We start from the raw sequence: 21,273 nt of genomic DNA, 5'->3' as shown, positions 1-21,273 counted from the left end.
GTTTTTCTTTCTGGGTGTTCCAAAATGTTCTTTACATTTCCTTTAATATGATCAACTAAGGGCCCGTTCGGTGTCATTTTATGTTTGCAGTTTTCAGTTTTTAAAAAACTGAAAACTGATTTTAGTTTTGGTTTTCTGTTTTATTAAAACTGTTTAGTTTTTGTTTCAACTTTTTCCAAAAGTGTACTCTTATCATCTACTTATGCATTTTTTTAGACTCTAGTTTCAACTCTTGAATATATATCAACGAGACATTATATTTTTTATTTTTATTTATTTATTTATTTTGTTACATTTTATTATTTTATTATTATTAATTAATACACATATATAAGACAACAATATTTTTTATTAACAATATAAATACTAACAGTGATAATAATAGCAATAAATTATTATCAAAATAATAATAATAATAATAATAATAATAATAATAATAATAATAATAATAATAATAATAGCATCAATTAAATGGTCTTCATCCCATACTGTTTGAAAAAAATATACGCTTAAAAGTAAAAATAAAAATCTAAAGTCCAATATCAAACAAATGATAATACGAAATACATTAATGTTCTCAAAGACGACGGTCATTGAGAAGTTTGTCTCTCCCACAATTTTTTTGCCAAACGATCTCGAAAGTTGGCCATTCGACGAAGTTCTCTCTGACTAACACTAGGAGTTACTTGGTCCTCAGATCCAGTGGTGGGAATACCATCATCATCAAGCTCGACATTTTCATCTGCATAATGGATGAATAAAGGATCTCCATCCTTGCACATTTTGATGAAATTGTGGACAACACAACAAGACAAAATTATATACTTTTGTCTTTTTAAATCATAAGGAGGCATATCTTTGAGGATGGGAAATCTAGCTTTCAACACACCAAAACATCTTTCAATAACATTAGGTAATGAAGAATGTGTATAATTGAATATCTCCTCGGGACCTTGTGGGTTCCTTGCTCCTCTGTAGTCACGCAAATGATATCTTTCTCCACGATATGGTGTGAGAAATCCATGCATGTTTGTATACCCTAAGTCAACAAGATAATATTTTCTTTTGGGAGGCATGGGAAACTTACTTTCTTCTCTATTGGTAATGGTTTCCCAAAAAATTCTTGAATCATTTGCTGTTCCCTCCCATCCAACCATAACAAATGTGAATCTCATGTCAAATGAACACGCACACATTACGTTCATAATCATTACTAGAACCAATTCCTTGACACATTATATACAACATCGTTAGTAATGGAGATAAATATATCAAGCAAATTAAACTCACGAGTGCACGTACTATACAATACATGAAGAATATTAGGAACTAAAAAGAAAAACATAATGTTATAATATACTGTGAAGTGTTATAAACTAAAAATAGAAAAAAGGAATGTTATATGGTTAGTGTGTGTTTATCATTTAATCTATATTAAGTTATATATTCAAGCTCATCAAGTATAGAGGATTGTATTTTTAATACAACTCAAATGAAATAATCTCGATCCGATCTAAATCCATAATTTGAAATCAGAAGCATACAAGCAGTATGTTACCAACATGAACTATGAAAGATCATAATCTCCAAAACAATTATGATTTAGGCTATGTACGTATGTGGCCATTTTTATCATATAAATGTTCTTTTTTGTTGGTTGCTAATGCTATTGCAGAGTATATATTATACTATCATAGCCTAGGTTTTAATACTCCATATTGTATTAAGTTGCGATAATAAGCTAGAAGAGTGAAGGAAAACATTGGAACTTGGAGAATTCGATAATATGTATTGTACTAAGTCATTCTCCTGAATTCAACATAGATGTTCCAGTCACAAAGGCATTAAGAGGCCATCTTGAGATACAGTCCACATTACAAGAAACAAAAATTGAAATTGTTAAAACATCAGTAAAGAAACTCAAAGATTATCAAATCGTGTACTAAGAGAATACTCCGTATCTACTTTACAATAAAATCAATAATCCCACAATCAGATAGAAAATCATAATCTCAAAAAAAAACATAAAAAATCAAAACTCATAAAAACACTAATTCACCAAAATCAATAATATGAGTAATAAATAGAAAATTTATATACTCAATGAAATTTAAATATTCATTCTTTAATAATTTGATTCACTAATTGCAGAAGGCAGAGAAAGAAATAGAGGGGTAGGGGGCGAAATTGAAACAAAAACAATAATACAAAAGAGATAGAAAAAGAAGACGAAGGGAGGGGGCGAAATTGAAGCAAGAACAATGACACAAAAGAGATAGCAGAAGAAGAAGCCATACCTGGAACTCTGGAAGGAGAAGGATTTAGAGCAAGGAAGATGAAGTAGCGGCGCAGAATACAGAAAATCCAAAACTGAAATAATAAAACCACTTTTTTTGGTTTCTCTTTATTCTGTTTTATTTTCGCGAAAAGCGGAGATACTTGTTTTCTGCAACTGATTAGGCGAACACGTTTTTGTTTTTTTTTATTGAAAAAAACGGAAAAACCATAAACCACAACGTCCCCGAACGGGACCTAAATGATTTAATATTTTATCCAAATTTGTGTCCAATAATTATTTTAACCAATTAAATTAATTGGGTCATTTAATCTCTCACACTTTTTCATTATGACATTAAATTTTTCTCATTTTTCAATATCAGAATTTTGAAAAAAGTGAAAAAATTATAAATATACGTACTTTGCCCTTGTTTAAATAAAAAAAATAGGGGAATCTCATTGCACATTCATTAGTCGTTAAAACGCGTACAAAATACCAAACGTAAAGAACAAAAAAAACGAAGGGAGTAATTAATTAATGTAATAATAACGTCTTTGTTATTTATTGAAGGCTGAAAATGGAGTATGGTGAATTAATAATTCTACGACACGCGGTTAGAAGATCAAGAATTGGACCTACTCGGTACTTTTCTTTTTCTCTCTTTTTACAGTGTTGTTTGAAATATTGTCTTCACCATTATTTGTCTGTCCTAATTAGTGCATTTTTCACCTTCTTGTCTCCTCGTTACACTTTGTGCTAAGCGTATACTTCCACCCTACTACGTATATTAATTATGTGGAGTAATAGATGTATCATATTGACTTTTTATATTATTCATATGTTAATTTTGACCATTAATATCTTTAATTTATATTAATAAAATTATAAATTTTAGATATTTTGAAAATATATATTGTTATGTTGCTTTTTGTTAACGTCGTGACCTCCCTGTCGTATAATTATGTCGTTATCAACCGGTATTGTCGTGTCGCCTAACAATGTCACGATGTCGAAAGACAACAGTCGACAGTAGAGTTATAACGTGATCACGGGGGAGATTAGGTTTTAACCATGGCTCAGGCTCAAATAGTTGCGCCACATATATGTTTGAACATGTCAATTAGCACGTTAAAGTAGTTCAAGGAACGAGTCAAATGTGGGAGACGTGACCACTTCCTAAATTGTTGGGATTCTCCCTTACCCTCTAGTCGTTGCGAGATGATTATAAAAGGGAACTAAGTACGGGATCAGAAGACACAAGCTACTGAGAAATCAAGCCATCTTACTCTTTCAAGTCTTTAAGCAATATCATTGTTATTATTGTACTCTTATTTTTATGCAAACACTTTCCATTTCCTTAGTTTGTACTTAGGATATTCTAATGGATTGGTGGACTCATCCACCCGCGGTTTTCGTCCCTATTTTTTGGGCCATCATCTCTTCGTGTTGTCTCTTTTCTTGCTTTTTTTTTTATTGTCATTGCCTAGTTGGTGATGTCCCTAGCCAAATATCGCCTCAAGGCGAAGTTTGGCATAAACAGTTTGGAGTCGTCTATGGGTATCGAACCCTTTGACCAAGTGTCAATGTGCCTAATTGTTTTTAATTTGTCTTTACATATTAGTAGTAAATGTGGCCAAAAAGTGTAAAAAAAAAAATGATGCATCTGTTAAGAAACAGATGAAGTATGGGGTGTTTGGTGTTTTGAGGTGAATTATAAGTTTGAGCATTTCAAAAAACTAATGGTAGTGTTGGATTAGGTGATGTTTGGAAGAGGATTTTGAGATGAAAGAACTAATTTTGAAAAAAGCTAATATAAAAGTTTTTCAATTAGAGGTTTGAAGAAATAGACCCAAAATGATAATTTTGTCTTATTGTTGAATAAAGTTACAACCCTTACCAGCTTACGTTATTTTATTTCAATGTGCCTAATGATATATAATTTGCTTGACAATTAGCTTCCAAAATTGCCAAATAAGTAATTGACAAGTGGAACCAATTTAAATAACAAGTTACGGAGTAGTTGCTAGCCATTGGAGCATAAATTAGCTAGAAAATGTAATATCTTGAAATCGTATGTGGCATAACAAGCTAACTGTCAAATTAGACTACCATTAAAGATGCTCTTATGACTACGATTAACATGCATATGTGGCAACTTGAATTTCAAATTTTAAGATTTCAAATTATTCCAACACCAAACAATTGTAGGATCTATAAGAGTTGATGAATAAAATTGTTTTTTGCATTATTTGCCAAAAAAACAATTGTTTTTCCATTACAAAATTCAGAAGCCGCCCAAAGCACAAAGCAGTACACGACAAACGTGTTGAAGGAGTTGGATTAAAAAATTCAAAAAAGTCTCCCGCATTCCTGCCACGTATATCTCCGCGGGTCCACGTAATACCTGGCCGGCGGGAACCCCCTCTATTTTTCCCCAAACAATAAAAAAAAAAATTAAATTAAAACCAACCCCCCAAAATAATCAAATCAATACCCCTTTCGCATTCTTCTTTGTCATCTTCCTCAATCATCGCAACTTTTTTCATGCAATTCTGAGAATTTCCCAGATTTTCAGATCCCCTTTATTCTTTGTTTGGAAGAATTAATTGAAAAGTAAATAAAAAGAAGGGGAAATCGGGAGGGAGAGATGAGTTTCCAAGATCTCGAAGCGGGTCGTCGGCCGCTGGCTTCGAGACGGGATTTAATAAATGCCAAACAAGACCCAACTCAGGCCGTCGCCTCTGGAATTTTCCAGATTAACACCGCTGTTTCTTCCTTTCAACGCCTTGTTAATACGCTTGGCACCCCTAAAGATACCCTTCAGCTCCGTGAAAAACTGTATGTCTTTCTTCTGTTTTACCCTCAATTTTGGATTACTTTGCTGGTTGGAATCCATTTAGTTGTTTTCTTTGATTTCCTGTACTAAATTTTGTGGGATAATGAGATTTTTGTTACTTTGTTGTTCTGAATTGGGTCAATTTTGGTAGAATTATGATTGGTTCTGTGTTGATTTTTCTGGGGATTGGTGCCTGGGTTTCTTTATTTTCGTTAATTTCGTAATGGGTTTTTTTATTTTATTTAATTTGGGTCAACGGAATGTAATATTATTGTTGTATTTGCTGAATTTGGTACGCAATTGTAATTTTATCCAGTTCAATGTGATTTAGTTTGTTATACTTATATGCTATGGGATTTTGTGAGTTCTATGATAATTTGGCTAGGTTAAGCTCTTTGTTTGCTTAGCTATGTTGGGTTTATTCAATATTAGTTATGGGTGGTTAATTTTCTGAGGGAAAGATTGGATTTTCCCAATAAGATCATGTAGTGGTTGTGCAATTCCGCGGCCATCTTTTCTGGTTTTTGTTGTAATTTGTGTGGATTTAGCTCTTTCTTTTTTGGTGTACTGTGCTTTTCCATTGAGCTATGGCAGACCATGTCATGGTTTGTGGTTGTAAGAAAAAATCTTGTTACTTATGCAAGCCGAATTTATGAGATAACTTGATTCTTTAGCGGTCTTGAATTTTGGTGTTTTATGAGTTAACTTGATTGGATGAGCTCTATTAGGTGAGATTTTGTTTCCCGGCCGGTTGGGTTAGTCAATTATGGTTATGAGTCGAGGAACTCCTTTTGCATGTACTGTGATTTGTTTATGGGTTGGTCAGGAATCAGGATTAGTGAGATTCTAAAAGTTACATGTGATGGATTTTGTGTTGGGAGTAAGTTGGTTTGTTCTTGCTGAGGCTATAGAAACCATGATGTTTACCACGTGTGATTAGGTCACTCTACCTTGCTGTTGAATTGCTGTTTGATTGGTCGGTGGACGTCTTATCAGAATTGTGGTCATCCTTAGAGCAGTTGACCTAGTACTCAAGTAGCTAGTTAACTACTTGCATAGTTGCATGGGCAGTGTGAGTGAGGTTGTGATTATGTGCTATGTCTGATCTGTGCAAAGATCCTTTAAAGATGCACTGCTGCCACCGGGAATTCTTTCTCTTTTTTTCACATAAAAGGGAACTTAGATCTATTTTTCCATTCCTAGTCATTCACGTGGTATTCAAATGGTTGAGTTACAATGCTTGGTAGCTGAGGCAACAGATTTTATCCCACTCTGTGGTGCATATCAGAAGCATCCATTGAGGTTCACTGCAATTTCTTTGTGTTGATTGTAACTTATTTCACTTCCAATGCTCAGCCTCCTTTGTTTATCTTAAACTGAATTTCGATGGTAATACTTCGTGTTGTCTGTACATGGTTTACAAGGCTGGTTGTTTAAAAGCTCATAAAAACTCTATTGGTGTTTTGCACCTTTTTTTTTGCTAGACTTAGCAAAATGAATGGAGGAATGCAGCTCATTTCAACTTTCTTAAACATGAATTTGGCTTCCTCTTGATTTCATGCAATGGAGTAATTACTTTTTTGTTTATGCAAAGATGATGCTTAGTTCCCAAGTGGCAAGATTGTCAATTATGTGACATTGGCTTGTTTACTGAGGGCTATAGTGTACTGTCTTCAACAGGCTTAAAGAGGGAATATGAGAAAGAAATCAGGCACATTTTCATCAACTATCAATTCATGTGTAGGATTGTGCTGCGTCACTTCCTTTTTGTGTTTCTTCTGTTTGTAATGAAATAATACTGATTCACCTTTGCTTTCCCGAGACTTAAAAAGATAAGGACTAAGCTTGTAACACCTTACACCTAGTTCTCAGTAATGGGACGATTGGATCTATAGTGAGTTCCATACTTCCATGCCTGAATGGATTTAAGAAGTGATGAAATTAATAACTTTTCCTAGGAACCATAGAGAATACTCCCTCTGTATTTATTTAAGGGATACACTTGCCTTTTCCGGCCGTATTTATTTAAGAGATACACTTGCCATTTTTAGTAACTTATCAATCCCACCATCTAATTAAATAATCTATGTACACCCCACCCCCACCCCCACTACCTAAAATGACATGGTCCTCACTTGTTTTTCTTATTAAAATATCTACTCAACCCCACTTGTTTTATTACTTTATTTCTTTCAATTATTTTTCTTAATACACGTGCCCGGCCAAGTGTATCTCTTAAATAAATACGGAGGGAGTACCAGATAACCAGATTCATTATATATGTCATTTTCATGCACAATGTTGCTACTTCTTTGGTTTTGCACTGATTTTCTTTAAGTAGTTTTCTGTCTCATTTAATCTAGAGACTACTTTCAGATATCCTTTATAGAGTTTATTCTGTTTGGAGGTTGAAATTAGTCCTATTTCCAACAAACTTTAGCAAAATAGGGACTATTGTTCAATACGTAGTATATATGGCATCGCTTGGCTTCCTGTTTACAGTGTGGTGTTTATTGTTTATTCCATTTTGAACTAATCTCCTCTGATACTTGTTTCGTCCTGTTAATAGCCACAAGACAAGGTTACATATTGGGCAATTGGTAAAGGATACTTCAGATAAACTCAAGCAAGCAAGTGAGACAGATCATAGCAACAATGTCAGTGTAAGTATATTTTCAACACTTCAGGTTTATGGAATGCGTACCTTCCTCAATTGGGTATAAATGCTTTCCCGAGCCAAAATTTGATTTCACCTTCCTTCCATTTTTCCAGGCAAACAAGAAGATTGCTGACGCGAAACTTGCAAAAGATTTCCAAGCAGTTTTGAAGGAATTCCAGAAGGCTCAGCGTCTTGCGGCAGAACGGGAAACAGCATATACCCCTTTTATTCCTCAGGCTGTCCTTCCTTCTAGGTAATTAATTGTTTCAGAAAATTGTGTATTTAGTACTCATATAGTGACATGGCATCCAGATGTTACTCCTAAATGATACATTCGATTATTCAGGATCATCTTTGCGTAGCTTTTAGTCAAACGTGGAGCGTCTTTGTTCACGGGTCACAAGTGAAGTAGCTATTGTTATCATTTTTCCATCATCGAAGTTTTCTAGTCTACTGTGAAAAAAAGACAAGAACTTTCACTAATGTGCAATCATCTTATATTCTACTTTTGGCTGCACTCTTTTGTGAAGAAAATCTGAGAGTGTGTACTCTTCTAACGTTTGAGTGTGCATGTATGCATGTGTGTCTGTCTGTCTTGTGCTTGTGTGCGTGCATACTTTTAAGAGTTATAATAAATTTTACTCTACCTTCTGTATTGTATAAGAACTTTAAATCCTTATGACCTTATCCATTTTTGTTTGGAATCAAAGTCAAAATTCCAAAGTTTATCTAGAAAATGTAGAAGCGAAGGGGGAAGCCTTACCTTCCATAGCAATTTTTTTGAAATCAGAACTTTTCAGAGAAGTGTATTCTATGTACACTATTGACTAATCTAATTTTCGTGGCTTTCTTTTGTAATAGTTACACAGCTAGTGAGATTGATGTGAGTTCAGATAAGACGCCAGAGCAGCGAGCTCTTCTTGTGGAAGCTAGAAGGTGAAAATTTAATTCTGATTTTGGGTGTTTAGCTAAATGCTTATTCCTATACTTCGTATTCCAGTTATTTTTATTTTATGTTATTTATTATGCAAAGCTAATGGTCTGTTCTGTCTTTAGGTCCTTCTATTATATCTCTCAGTAACCCCCCTCCCCCCTTCTTTCTCTGAACAATCTACATTTGGAGGAATGTGGTCATCTTCATGATATCATGTTTATTCTGCTATTGTATCTGCTTATGGATTTGGTATTTAGTGTAGTTACCATTATTGACTGGTATTAGCTTGTTTTGCTCGAGTGAAGGAAAATCGTAAATTTTCAGGAATTTAAGTAGTACAATTATCTGGAAAATAAATATCTTGATGTTTCTTCCATATGGTGATATGATGAAAATATTTCAAAAAAAGAGGGTGTTGATAGAGTTCACCGAACAGATACATGAAAGTTGTCTGTTGACATTGTTAAATGATTGGATTTAATAATTAACTAGTTTTTGGGCTCGGGCGAATCCCCGATGGCCGAGTCATCACTTGGATAATTGTAACTATACCTAGTTTTCTGGGGAAAAAAAAAACAAATCACAATTAACTCCTATTTTTATTAAAATCATTTTTCTTACTTTACTATCACTTTATTATATTTCGTATGCAAAAGATAACACGTAAATTTGCATAGCCAAGTGGATAAGTTATTAGTGGTGCCAATCACCAAGTCATGGGTTCGAATCTTGTATTTGTAATTTTTGAGTAATATTGGATGACATGTGTCAAATTGAAAGAGGAGGGCGCCACGTGGCATTGTATACTTTCTTACAAACACCTTTTAATATATTAGTATAGATAATAATGGTTCGGTGGCATCAGATTGGGGTCATTGCTTATAATCTGTCTCAGCAGTACGCCAGTATCCTCGTATTAGCAAATTTCAGCACAATTTTGAAGTTACTTGTCCATAAATTTAAAAGGAGAAAAGTAATTTTCTCTGGCAGGAATTATAAGATGTGGGATTTTCAGGAGTGACAAATTACTGTTGTTGCATGGATAAAGTGTGAAGTTAGTATTTGTGAGGTTGCTTCATGTCTCAGCTCTTGTTCTGCAGTGCTCAACTATTTGATGCTCATTTTCTGTTAACAACAGTCTTTTATTACTCGATGTTGTTATCTAAATTTCCATGGTGTTATGCAGACAAGACGTGATACTGTTGGACAACGAGATAACTTTTAACGAGGCTGTAATTGAGGAAAGAGAGCAGGGAATTCAGGAAATCCAGCATCAAATTGGTGAGGTAAATGAGATCTTCAAAGATCTTGCTGTGCTGGTCCATGATCAAGGAGCTATGATTGGTAAGTTGTCTACTAATTTGCTTATCTTGAACTGGGATACAATCTTTTTGTGTTAATACCTAATATGATGATTCCTCTTGCACAGATGATATTGGAACCAATGTTGAGAATGCTCAAGCAGCAACTGTACAGGCAAAATCCCACCTGGCACAGGCATCAAAGACTCAGCGTTCAAATTCATCACTTGTGAGTTGTGTTTTCACCGATGATTTTTCTTCTAGTGTTATTTTATCCTAATATTTTGGTAATAGTTGGTCATTCTGTTGAAGGGGGGTAAAAAATGAAACCATAAGCTGAAATATGATTATGTTTGCTTTGACAGTCTTGGCTATATTCATTGTTGCTTATGAACGAAGGTTCAACTAGGGTTTGAACTAAAAATTCATAAATTGGTGGATCATTGAACGTCATCCAGCATATTTAAAAGCTACTCTTGGTTGATACCAATCTTAACCCAACTTATTATAGATGTTAGACGTGACACCTTAACAATTTACCCCTCAATATATGAAAAAGTCACCCCAAACATAATACGGAGTATAGTGGTGAAACCCAATGATGGTCGTGGGCATAAATGGGCCGGGCCCACGCCAAGCCCATCCTGCATCGGGCTGGGCTGAAAAGTTCAAAACAAGGCCCATGCCCACGGGTTGTCGTGCCGGGCCGTCGTCCCTAAGCCTAATTTAGTAATTTTACTAAATTTAGCATGCCTTTTTGTGTCGTGTCGTGCCAGTGCCTTGTCGTGCCTTTCCCAAAAAATGCGACCCGGGCCCGGTTCGCGACTTTGTGCTCATGTCAGGCCGGACCTCGGCCATCTTGTGGTATTTCTATATAAATTGCTGTCTCTTATCTTCTCATTTTCTGATGATAATTCTTTCTTGAATGCAGACCTGCTTGCTCTTGGTGATATTTGCAATCGTTCTACTGATTGTTCTTATAATCATTGCAGCATAAGGAAAAGGGTGTCTACCTTTTCCTCTCTGCGTGAGCTGAAAAGGGTCTAGCTCCGCAAAGTATCCATTCTTCCTTTCTCTTCTTCTACATGTTACCATATGTGTTTGGTTGTTGGAGGCAGGGAAACAAGAAAGGCCGCGAGATTATGTTATGCTATCAAATTCAGGCTTAGGTGATTGTTGCGTCAGTTTCAGGTTGCTTGGCGTATAAACAGGATGCGGGGAAGATGGTGAGCTGTGAGCTGTGAGCTGTTTCTAGTTGAATGATTGCTTTGGTTGTCTCTGTTTTCTGTAAGTTGTGACTTACTGTCCAACTTTTGTTTAATGATCTTTTTTCAGTTCAATTCATTTTTTTTTTATTTTCAGTCGAAATTGCTTGTTAAAATTCATGGATCTTTAATTTTTTGGGACTGTTTTGTGCACTTGTCCCCCCACGCCGCCCCCCTGTTTACGTTATCATTTGAAGTGAGAAAATCAGCTTCCACATCTGAATCTTTGTTGTTGTACTGTATCATTAACCATATTATTGCATCGCTTTGGTTGCATATCGTTGTATAATGGGTCGACAGTGGAGAAGTTATCATACAAGTGAATTTACGGTCTATTCAGCTTCTATATCATTGAGCATTTGGACCAAGAATCAAGTTTTATCATTAAAACTTAGTATTTTTTTATCACTGATGGTGATTGGAACAGCTTGTTTAAACACTGAATACTTCGATTCAGGCTGCTTACTCATGTACCGATTTACGTAGTATCATTAAAACTTGTCAGCATTTGTTAATTTTTTTGCTCTTCAAATAATAGTCTGTATCGTTAATCAACATAAGTTGGTGGTGTTGTTGGGGAACTCATCTTGTGACTTAAAGGTCACATGTTTAAGCCCCATCAACTGTGAAATGCTCGAGAGTGACTCAAGCGAACAATTGTGTAACTGGGCTGACTAATCTATGATAAGTACTGGTCCAGTAGAGTTTCTTCTTCTTACCTAGTTTAAAAAATTAAAAATAGTGATCATTCATCATTATCATTACCCTGTTGCCTCAAAGAGGCTCCCTCAGGGGTACGGGGGGGTTGGGTGCGCAATCTTACTCCCTGCAATTACAGAGAGGTTGTTTTTAATTGACCAAAAGGCGATAATGGGAGACCATCTTCTACTTCATGAAAAGGAAGCGAAGAGGTTTTAAGTACCATTTTGATTTAGTCCATTACTTCATAGTGATATCGTGATTATTATTTTTGGACAGAGAGAACATGATGTATGAAATGGAGGGATATAGCGCAATATCTCTCAACTCAATAAACAGGGATAAACCTCAAGAATATGCCAGAAAATGATAAGAAAAATAATTCATTTTACTTAAGAAAATAAACATTGGATCTTGGATTTTTTGAAGGGATTAAAAAAGCTCGAATCTCCATAACCGATTCGAATATCAATCTGTGTATTATTACTGTATAGTTTTAGTAGTTTTGTTTCTTACGTTTTTATGTATCAGCTTCAGAGATGAAGAGGTCGACACCCACTCTAATTTTATTGTTCATTTTGTTATTTTATTTTTTTATTTTGTTTATTAGATGCAAAAGTGACGTGGTTGATGCAAAATTGGCGAGGTTCTTTCTTTGGAGCAAAGTGAAAGTGTCCCCCTCTGTTTTGTTTTTTTTTTTGGTTGTTTTCAATATGTGGCTTCTCGTTCCACATATCAAAAGTTCTTTAACTCTTGTCCAATCAATTAAGAAAATATCATACCATTACCAATAAAATAAGGTTTTGGCCTAATGGGTTCCGATCGAGGGTATATATACGATAGCTCAAACTGAGTACGTACTAAAAAAAAATTAAACAATTTCTTATGTTCAACCAAATATGTGTACGTTTATATTAAATGATAACAAAAAACCTCCGGAAATATTAAACAAAACGTTAAAATTTCTATATATTTTAAGAAAATTGGTCTCAATGACTTTTTAGTTTTTTTTTTGTTTTGACATAGGACCATGACTATGTAGTTATGACTCAGAGAACAATGAAACTTTAAGTAGTTTCTTTCTACACCGGGGGAAAAAAAAAACGTGGATATTAAGTACGACATAAATAACATACATGTTAGGTGCTAGTCTTAACCATTTATGTTATGCCTTGCACTCAAAAATTAGTCGCAAGTTATATAAATTGTACTCCCTCCGTCCCGGAATACTCGACCCGGTTTGACCGGCACAGAGTTTAAGGGACTTGAATTGACTTATTTAATTTAATAGGTAGTAATTGATAGTGGGGTATTATTTTAATGTAGTTAGTGGGAGGTGGGTTAATAGGTGGGGTTCGGGAGAGTAGGGGTTGAATTTTTAATTACTTTTTGTATGGAGTAGGGGGTAGGTGGGTTAATAGGGGTGGAGTGAGAAATAATATAATATTGTTAGAATATTTCCATTTTTAGAAACAGGTCAAGTATTAAGGGACGGCCCGATAAGGAAAACAGGTCAAGTAATCCGGGACGGAGGTCTGATAACAAAGTTAAATCACATCGTTGTTTTTTTTTACTCAAATCATAGTTGGTGTCTTTAAAACTGTATTTTTAGTGGGTAATAATAAATGACAAAATGGGGGACCACTTTCCCATGTCCTAGTGTTAATTTGTTATGAGAATGAGTCTACAAAAGCAACGCCAAAGACGCAAACAATAGAATAGACCAAATAATTGAGGCTCTCCACTAACCTCTCTAATAAAAAAGAAAAAGCTTAAGGGTATTTGTACCATTGCAGCTGAATGCAGCAGAAAGGAAAAGCTATCAACCGTAGATCAAGGTCTTTCTCTCGATCTCGCCTCGCCATCGACGGCTATTAAACTTTCTTGTTAAAACTCTCTTTCTCTCCTCCAACAAAGCTCTCCTGCAAAATGGCTCAAACCGCTGATCTTGAGGTATGATCAAATTTCCATTACTTCAAACTTTCTTTAGCTGTTTTTATGATCATATATGAAAGACGTGTTAAATGAAGTTGTTAACAACTATTGTGTAGTTTGTTATGATTGACATCATTGTAACATGTTAATCATACATTCATACTTGATCAGTTCAAAGGCACCGTATTCAGTGGCAGACCCAGAATTGCAATTTGTAAGTCAGTCACTGTATTCAGTGGCGGACCCAGGATTGTAAGTCAGTCACTGTGTTCAGTGGCGGACCCACGATTGTTATGATTGGCATTATTGTAACATGTTAATCATGTACGCTAGAGCCTAGAGCTGATCATGTGCGGGTCTAGAAAGACATAAGTATGGTCCTGCCCAATTTATCATCGGGCAGGACCATACTTGATCAGTTCAAGTGTACTATATTATACATTTATACTCCCTTCCTCCCTAAAAGATTGTTCTATTGTAATTTGAAGCTTCCAGTTAGCTAAACTGCTTAAGCTAGTGATCTGGGTTGAAACTTGTGTACTTCATTGGAATCCATGGAGACATCATTGATTTAATGGAAAAGAATCCACGTGTTGGTGGGGATAATGACACTTTGTTATCAACTTTTTAAAAAATATATACAAATGTGTCTTTTTCATGATTGAGGTGTGTCAAAGTGTCCTCTAATATTCCATTTTATTTTTATATTATTTCTTTAGCTTTTTTTTCTTCTTCTAATGTTCAATAACAAAGGGATGAGAAAGAATAGTGAGTCTGAGGATAATGCGTAAAACAGGGCAAGTCTTGTATGAATCTGAATAATGAAAAAATAGGTAAAACTGTAAAAGTTAGTGGAAAGTTGATGTGTTAGAGTATGGGGTTGAGTTTGAGGGATAAACTCACCCTATGGCTTTTACTTCTGATTTGCAAGCAAACTTACAAGTAGATGACATCTACGTATATAGCCAAAATAGTACTCGTTTATGTGACTATTAATTGCGGACATAGGGAACATATACACTAAAACTGTTATACCAATTGATCCGCTAATGAATGTAAACAAGTCAACCAAAACTACAAAGGCTCTGTTTGGCAGCTTTAGCTGAAATTGAGCTGAAACTGATAAGATAGCTGAAACTGATAAGATAACACCTGAAACTGATAAGGTGCTGACATGATCAGGTAGTTTGTTGCATTACCTGTTTGGTAGAGCTAGTTTCTTAAGTACCTGAAATTTGTAGTACTATTCTACAACATCTATAAATGTTGTTTTTACTTATTTATTTTTATTCTATATATTTGACATTTATAAATATTTTCTTCCCCCAAAAAAAGAAGAAGAAAAAAAAAATTGTAACAATAATTACAAATAAGAAAAATATGTTTTTTATGTTAACAATATATTAATTTTTTTTTTTATTACCATCTATATTTATATGTTAGTATTATAGTTTTTGTTTGTTAGTGCTAGTAAAAGCAAATAACCACACAACTGCAAACCTTCAACTTAATTACGGTCAATTTGTGCAAAGCAACAAGCCGAACCCCACTCAGAAGAAGAGAAGTACATAAACTCTGAATTGCAATTTTTTATCGGCCACTAAACATTAATCTTAACGAAGCAGCTACATAGTTCTTATCGATCTCAAGAATTTCAGCCGCTGAAAGTCATAAGTTATAAATATTAACGTTTCAAAATAAGTCATTTTATCCACCTTAAATTTTATTTCAGCTCTTTACCAAACACTTCTAATCATATAAGATAACTTATATTTTAAGCACCTAAACATTTAAGGTGACTGAAAGGGTTTACCAAACAGAGCCAAAGTATGTCACTCATATTAAACTTGTTTGTGAAATGAGCTGATAATGTGTTGTGTTATACATTTCTTCTGTTACTGTCACACTAGTTATACTTACTCTCCTGTATGTGTACAGGTACTTTCTCTGCTTCCACCTTATGAAGGAAAGTCTGTACTACAAATTGGCGAGGGCATTGGTCATCTTACTGCTGAATTAGCCAAGAAGGCTGCCCAAGTTGTAGCTGTTGATGTCACTGGTAGTGTGAAAAACGAGGTGAAATACTGAAATATTGATCAATGATCAGTTATTACACTTGTTAAATTTGCTGCATATGTTTCTGTAGATCATTCTAATTCCCGGTGTTCTGTCTGCAGAGTGAAATAAGTGCAAATCATCCAAATGTGAAATTCATTTCTGGTGATGTTACATCTCCCGGTCTAGACATTTCACCGGAATCCTTTGATCTGATATTCTCTAACTCGTTTCTTGTGCATCTTTCTGATGACGAGGTAATCTTGGTGTTTGGCTTTCCTTCTTTTTCAGATTCTGACCAATATAGACAATTAAGGCTTGTTCGACTTATTTTGACTTATTTCAGACAAAATAAGTTCAGATAAATTCAGATAATATAAGTTCAGAAAAATGAGTATTTTTCAGACATTTTCACACACAAATAAGTTTATTTCAGACAAAAGAAGTTCAGATAATATAAGTTCATACAAAATAATTCCAACAGAACGGAGCTTGAGAGTCTAATTCTAATATGTACTCAGGCCGTGATTATTGTTTTGTTTCCTTCTGATAATACTGTCATTTATTACACAACTAGAGTGTCTTTTTACTTCTGTAAATGTAGGTTGGAACAATGGTTCAAAGCATGGTGAAATGGTTGAAACCAGAAGGCTTTATTTTCTTCATAGAGGCTTGTGCTAATGACAATGCAGATCAGAAGGAAAGCAACTCAGTTCACTGTCGTGATCCTAAGTTCTACTCGAAGGTTTGTTCTTTCGTTTACTGATCTTTTTTTCTGTTTTATTATATATGTTTGCAAACTTTTTATTAGGCTTGTTAGACTAAGGCAAGTCAGTATATTTCATGTATCCTGCAAAAGTCCTGATTTCGAGGCAAAAACTCAGAAGTAGAATCCCATTTATTCAAATCAAGTCCAGAACTTGAACAAGAAAATAAATTTCAGTTCCAACTTCATCCTAAAGCTAATAATTATCCCCTTAGAGGAACAACTAACTTAATTATCCATCAGCTAGCAAAACCAATCCTAATTTTATAGTGAATGTGATCAATGATTCTGAAATTTGTTTTGGTGACTGCAGGTCTTCAAAGAATGTCGCGTGCAAGATGAATCTGGGAACTCCTACGAGCTCTCTGTAGTTGGCGGAAAATGCAACAAAAACAAGGTATTCGCCTATTAGATTTAGATACTTCATATGCTCTTTAGTACTTATAACATTTTTCGTGTGTGGGAAGGGGACTAAGGTTATGTTCACCTTATTTCCACTTAAATAAATAAGATAAGTAAGTCCAGATTAGTTTAGATAAGATAAGTTCATGAAAAATAAGGGTTGACCAAGTACAATGTATAACTAAAATAAGTTCATAAAAAATAAGTGAAAATCAGGTGAAAAGAACGCACCCTAAGAGAAACGATTCACCTGTTTCTGACAATCCTTCTTTGGCTACTTCAGATTTGCTGGAAATGGCAGAAAATTGGTTCAGAGAATGACAAAGGGTTTCAGCAATTTCTGGATACTGTCCAATACAAAGCTAATGGCATTTTGCGTTATGAGCGTGTATTTGGTCCAGGTTATGTGAGCACCGGAGGAATAGGTACAAAGTTTTCTGTTTAATTATAGTTTCACTACTTTGTATAAATTAATACATACACATTGGATCCTTATTTTCCTTAACTTGGAATGAAACCGTTGATAATGGCAGAAACAACGAAAGAATTTGTGGCGAAGCTTGACCTGAAACCTGGCCAGAAGGTTCTAGACGTGGGTTGTGGCATAGGTGGAGGTAATTTCTACATGGCAGAGAACTTTGGCGTTGAGGTCGTTGGAATTGATCTCTCCATCAATATGATCTCCATTGCTCTTGAGCGTGCTGTTGGACTCAATTATGCTGTTGAGTTTGAAGTGGCTGATTGTACAACGATAACTTACCCTGAGAACTCTTTCGATGTGGTCTACAGCCGTGATACCATTCTTCATATTCAGGTGATTTAAATTTCTATTTACCAGTCTTTGCTTAAATTTATTGTACATCAGGATAACTTTTACCTAGATTTTTGTAACTTTGACCTCATTTTTTGTAACTTTTAATATATTTTGATTAACATTTATATTATATAAAAAAAACTGATAGATAAACATTTTAAAGAGTTAAATGATTAATTTTATATATAATTAGTGAGTTTGAAGAAATACTTTTTATTAAAATGAAATTTTTGATCACTAAAGAAGAAGGATAACTTTTACATATATATAAGGGTAACTTTTAAGCATTTTGATTTTACTTTTACTCCAGTTTACAATATTTATTGTACACAACTTGTAAATAAAAATTTGTGTTGTCTCATTTGTCAGGATAAACCGGCATTATTCAGATCATTTTACAAATGGCTGAAACCCGGAGGAAAAGTTCTGATCACAGATTACTGCAGGAGTGCTGGTACACCATCCCCTGAATTCGCAGCATATATTAAGCAGAGGGGATATGATCTCCATGATGTGCAGGCATATGGCCAGGCAAGTGTATATACAAGTTTTATTATTTATTCTGAAAATTGTTTATTCTGAACTTAACATTAGCAAATATGCTGAAAATCATTTATTCCATCCAGATGCTTAGAGATGCTGGATTTGACAACGTTATTGCTGAGGATAGAACAGATCAGGTTTCATTTAGTCACCCTTTTTAATTTTTCATACATATCTTAGAAATAAATTTGATTATAATTTTCTCATTGCTTTGTGTTCTTCTGTTTTAATCAGTTCCTTAAAGTTCTGGCGAGGGAAGTGGATGCAGTCGAGAAGGAAAAGGAAAGATTCATAGCGGACTTCTCTGAGGTTCGTATTCAATATTTCAATGCAGTTACTTAGTAAATATGGTATTAATTACTACATTTTTGGACTGACATTTTGCTGATAATCTGCTTTTGTGCATAATCTTCAATTCAATTGTGGTATTACTACATTTTTGGACTGACATTTGCTGATGATCTGGTTTTGTGCATAATCTTGAATTCAGGGAGATTACAATGACATAGTTGGTGGTTGGAAAGCGAAGCTGGTGAGGAGTTCATCGGGTGAGCAATGTTGGGGCTTGTTCATTGCTGAGAAAGCACTAAAGAACTGATCTTTTCCATTCCTGCTGCTAGAAAGGAATGGAAAAGCAGTACAGTCAAGGTTTCCTGTTTAATTAGTTTACTTTCTTGCCATGAAATAAAGTGGAAATTAGATGAAACCCAAAATCCTCTTGTATTATATATGATCTTATATATATTACAAGGTTATCTTCTGCTTCTTCTCCCATAATGTTATATATATTACAAGGTTTTGAAGTAGGCCGACTAACATTGTAAAAGCATGCACATTGGTTGCCTCTTCAAAACAGATCTTGGAGGGCTCTCCGCTCTCTCTCTACTACTATCTCTCTACAAGACACACTCAAGAATTCATTCCTAAAATACCCAACATTGGTTGGTTCCTCAAGTGAGCTCTTCAATATCTTTTTTACCATTTGGTGGTCCATAATCATTAGTCTTTTTAACCAGAGTTACTATCCACTTTTCAAAGTTACTCCCCACTTCTCAACAAGAATCAACTATTGGAGGGCTCTTGGGCAAGAGCTACCTTGAAGTAGCTCTCCATGAAGAGCTACTCAAGAGCCCCCCAAGAACCACTCAAGATCCCCAATGTTGATCAAGAGATAGTACGTTCTTGTTGGAGAGCTACTTGGAGAGCCACTCCAAGAGCCCCAATGTACACACGTAGTTGTAAGAGCATCAATTGTAGTGTTATCTCTTATTTGCCCCCTCTTAGTCTCTCTCTTCATCCACCTCATCACCACTCTTAATAAGAGTTAACTATCAAAAAATCCAAGAAATAACTAACTCTTATACACTATCTCTTATGTAACTTTTTCCTATTTATTTATTTTATTTTTAATACAAAAATATCAAAAATAAGCACAATGCCCCCACAATATTCCACCTCACCCCCTCTTATTTTCTAAGAGCTACCTCTTATTTAGAGGATGTCATAATCAATCTCTAAATAAGAGGGAGCTAAGAGTTGCTCTTAGATTTTCTCTCTCCTTAAGAGGGGGCTAAGAGTTATCTAGTATTGATGCTCTAAGGCCCATTCTATGATCACAAAATCACGTGTAGTTGTGTCATAGTGGGCCCTAGACCTGTTCAAAGGGCTGGGTTGGGGGTGGGCTGGGTTGAAAATAAACGGGTCAGGCCTAATCTATTTTTTGCGGGCTGGGCTTAAACGGGCCCGTGCCAGGATGTGTTTTATTTAGAGCGGGCAATGGGTTGGGTTGGGTCGAAATCAGGTCGACCCATTTATAAACGGGTTGAGATTTTCCCAACCCAACCCGACCTGTTTAATTAAACGGGTTGAGATTTTCAACCCAACCCAACCCAACTATAAACGGGTTGACCTGAAGTTGACCCGTTTAATTTTTTTTTCCCACTTTTAATTGTAAATTGATTTGACTATAGACTTGCGAGGTGATTTTGTTATGGCATATCTCATTGCAAAAAGTAATTTTTCAATATGTATTTGACATGAATCAAAACGTCAAATAATTATTCAATGTTGAAGGGAAAATGAGAAATAAAATCTTTCAAATCACATTATACATATATATATTACATACTTGCTTGCACTTAAACGGGTTAGACGGGTTGTTTTCGGGTTGAAAATTTCAACCTGACCCAACCCATTTAATTAAACGGGTTGGGTTGGGTTGACCCATTTAATTAAACGGGTTGAAAATCTTGACCCAACCCTTTATTATTGGGTTGGGTTCGGGTTGGGTTGGTGGGTTGGAATACTCGATCCGGTTTGATCGGCACAGAGTTTAAGGGACTTGAATTGACTTATTTAATTTAATAGGTAATTTAATAGGTAGTAGTTGATAGTGGGATATTATTTTAATGTAGTTAGTGGAAAATGTGTAAAGGGGTGGGGTTGGGGGAGAGTAGGGGTTTAATTTTTAATTATTTTTTGTATGGAGTAGGGGGTAGGTGGGTTAATAGGGGTGGAGTGAGAAATAATATAATATTGTTAGAATATTTCCATTTTTAGAAACAGGTCAAGTATTAAGGGACGGCCCGATAAGGAAAATAAGTCAAAGATTCCGAGACGAAGGGAGTATTATTTTTTACATTGGGCCGGCCCTGGGTAGTGGGTGCATTTAGTCCCAGCTCAGAAAACCTACTTCCTTATTTTAAAATGTCTACAGAGTTACTCCGTATCTTTCAAGGTAGTCATGAAAATCAATAATAACTAGTACTGAATCCCGTGCGATGCAC

General features: G+C 35.0%; 3 protein-coding genes across 3 annotated transcripts; 2 read left to right on the top strand and 1 right to left on the bottom strand.

Moving 5' to 3' along the window:
* Nucleotides 1-466: 466 nt before the first annotated feature.
* Nucleotides 467-2,443, bottom strand: LOC110780469 (uncharacterized). Its single transcript, XM_056833128.1, has 2 exons — nt 2,298-2,443; nt 467-1,226 (listed from the first exon to the last, which is right to left on the bottom strand). Exon 2 carries the CDS (start codon nt 1,209-1,211, stop codon nt 591-593), a length of 621 nt encoding a protein of 206 aa, XP_056689106.1. The 5' UTR covers nt 1,212-1,226; nt 2,298-2,443; the 3' UTR covers nt 467-590.
* Nucleotides 2,444-4,739: 2,296 nt separating this feature from the next.
* On the top strand, nt 4,740-11,496 carry LOC110791731 (syntaxin-22). The gene is made up of 7 exons (XM_021996493.2): nt 4,740-5,116; nt 7,684-7,777; nt 7,887-8,026; nt 8,635-8,709; nt 9,894-10,051; nt 10,137-10,237; nt 10,940-11,496. Exons 1-7 carry the CDS (start codon nt 4,926-4,928, stop codon nt 11,003-11,005), a joined length of 825 nt encoding a protein of 274 aa, XP_021852185.1. The 5' UTR covers nt 4,740-4,925; the 3' UTR covers nt 11,006-11,496.
* Nucleotides 11,497-13,671: 2,175 nt separating this feature from the next.
* Nucleotides 13,672-19,264, top strand: LOC110791740 (phosphoethanolamine N-methyltransferase-like). Its single transcript, XM_021996502.2, has 11 exons — nt 13,672-13,925; nt 15,846-15,983; nt 16,085-16,219; nt 16,567-16,707; nt 17,042-17,125; nt 17,414-17,555; nt 17,664-17,944; nt 18,314-18,475; nt 18,571-18,624; nt 18,722-18,796; nt 18,978-19,264. Exons 1-11 carry the CDS (start codon nt 13,902-13,904, stop codon nt 19,083-19,085), a joined length of 1,344 nt encoding a protein of 447 aa, XP_021852194.1. The 5' UTR covers nt 13,672-13,901; the 3' UTR covers nt 19,086-19,264.
* The last annotated feature ends 2,009 nt before the right edge of the window (nt 19,265-21,273 follow it).

Source organism: Spinacia oleracea, chromosome 6 (genome assembly GCF_020520425.1).
Source record: "Spinacia oleracea cultivar Varoflay chromosome 6, BTI_SOV_V1, whole genome shotgun sequence".
Lineage (NCBI taxonomy): Eukaryota > Viridiplantae > Streptophyta > Magnoliopsida > Caryophyllales > Amaranthaceae > Spinacia > Spinacia oleracea.
The sequence above is the reverse complement of the archived record's forward strand: the minus strand, read 5'-3'. Positions and strand labels throughout refer to the sequence as shown.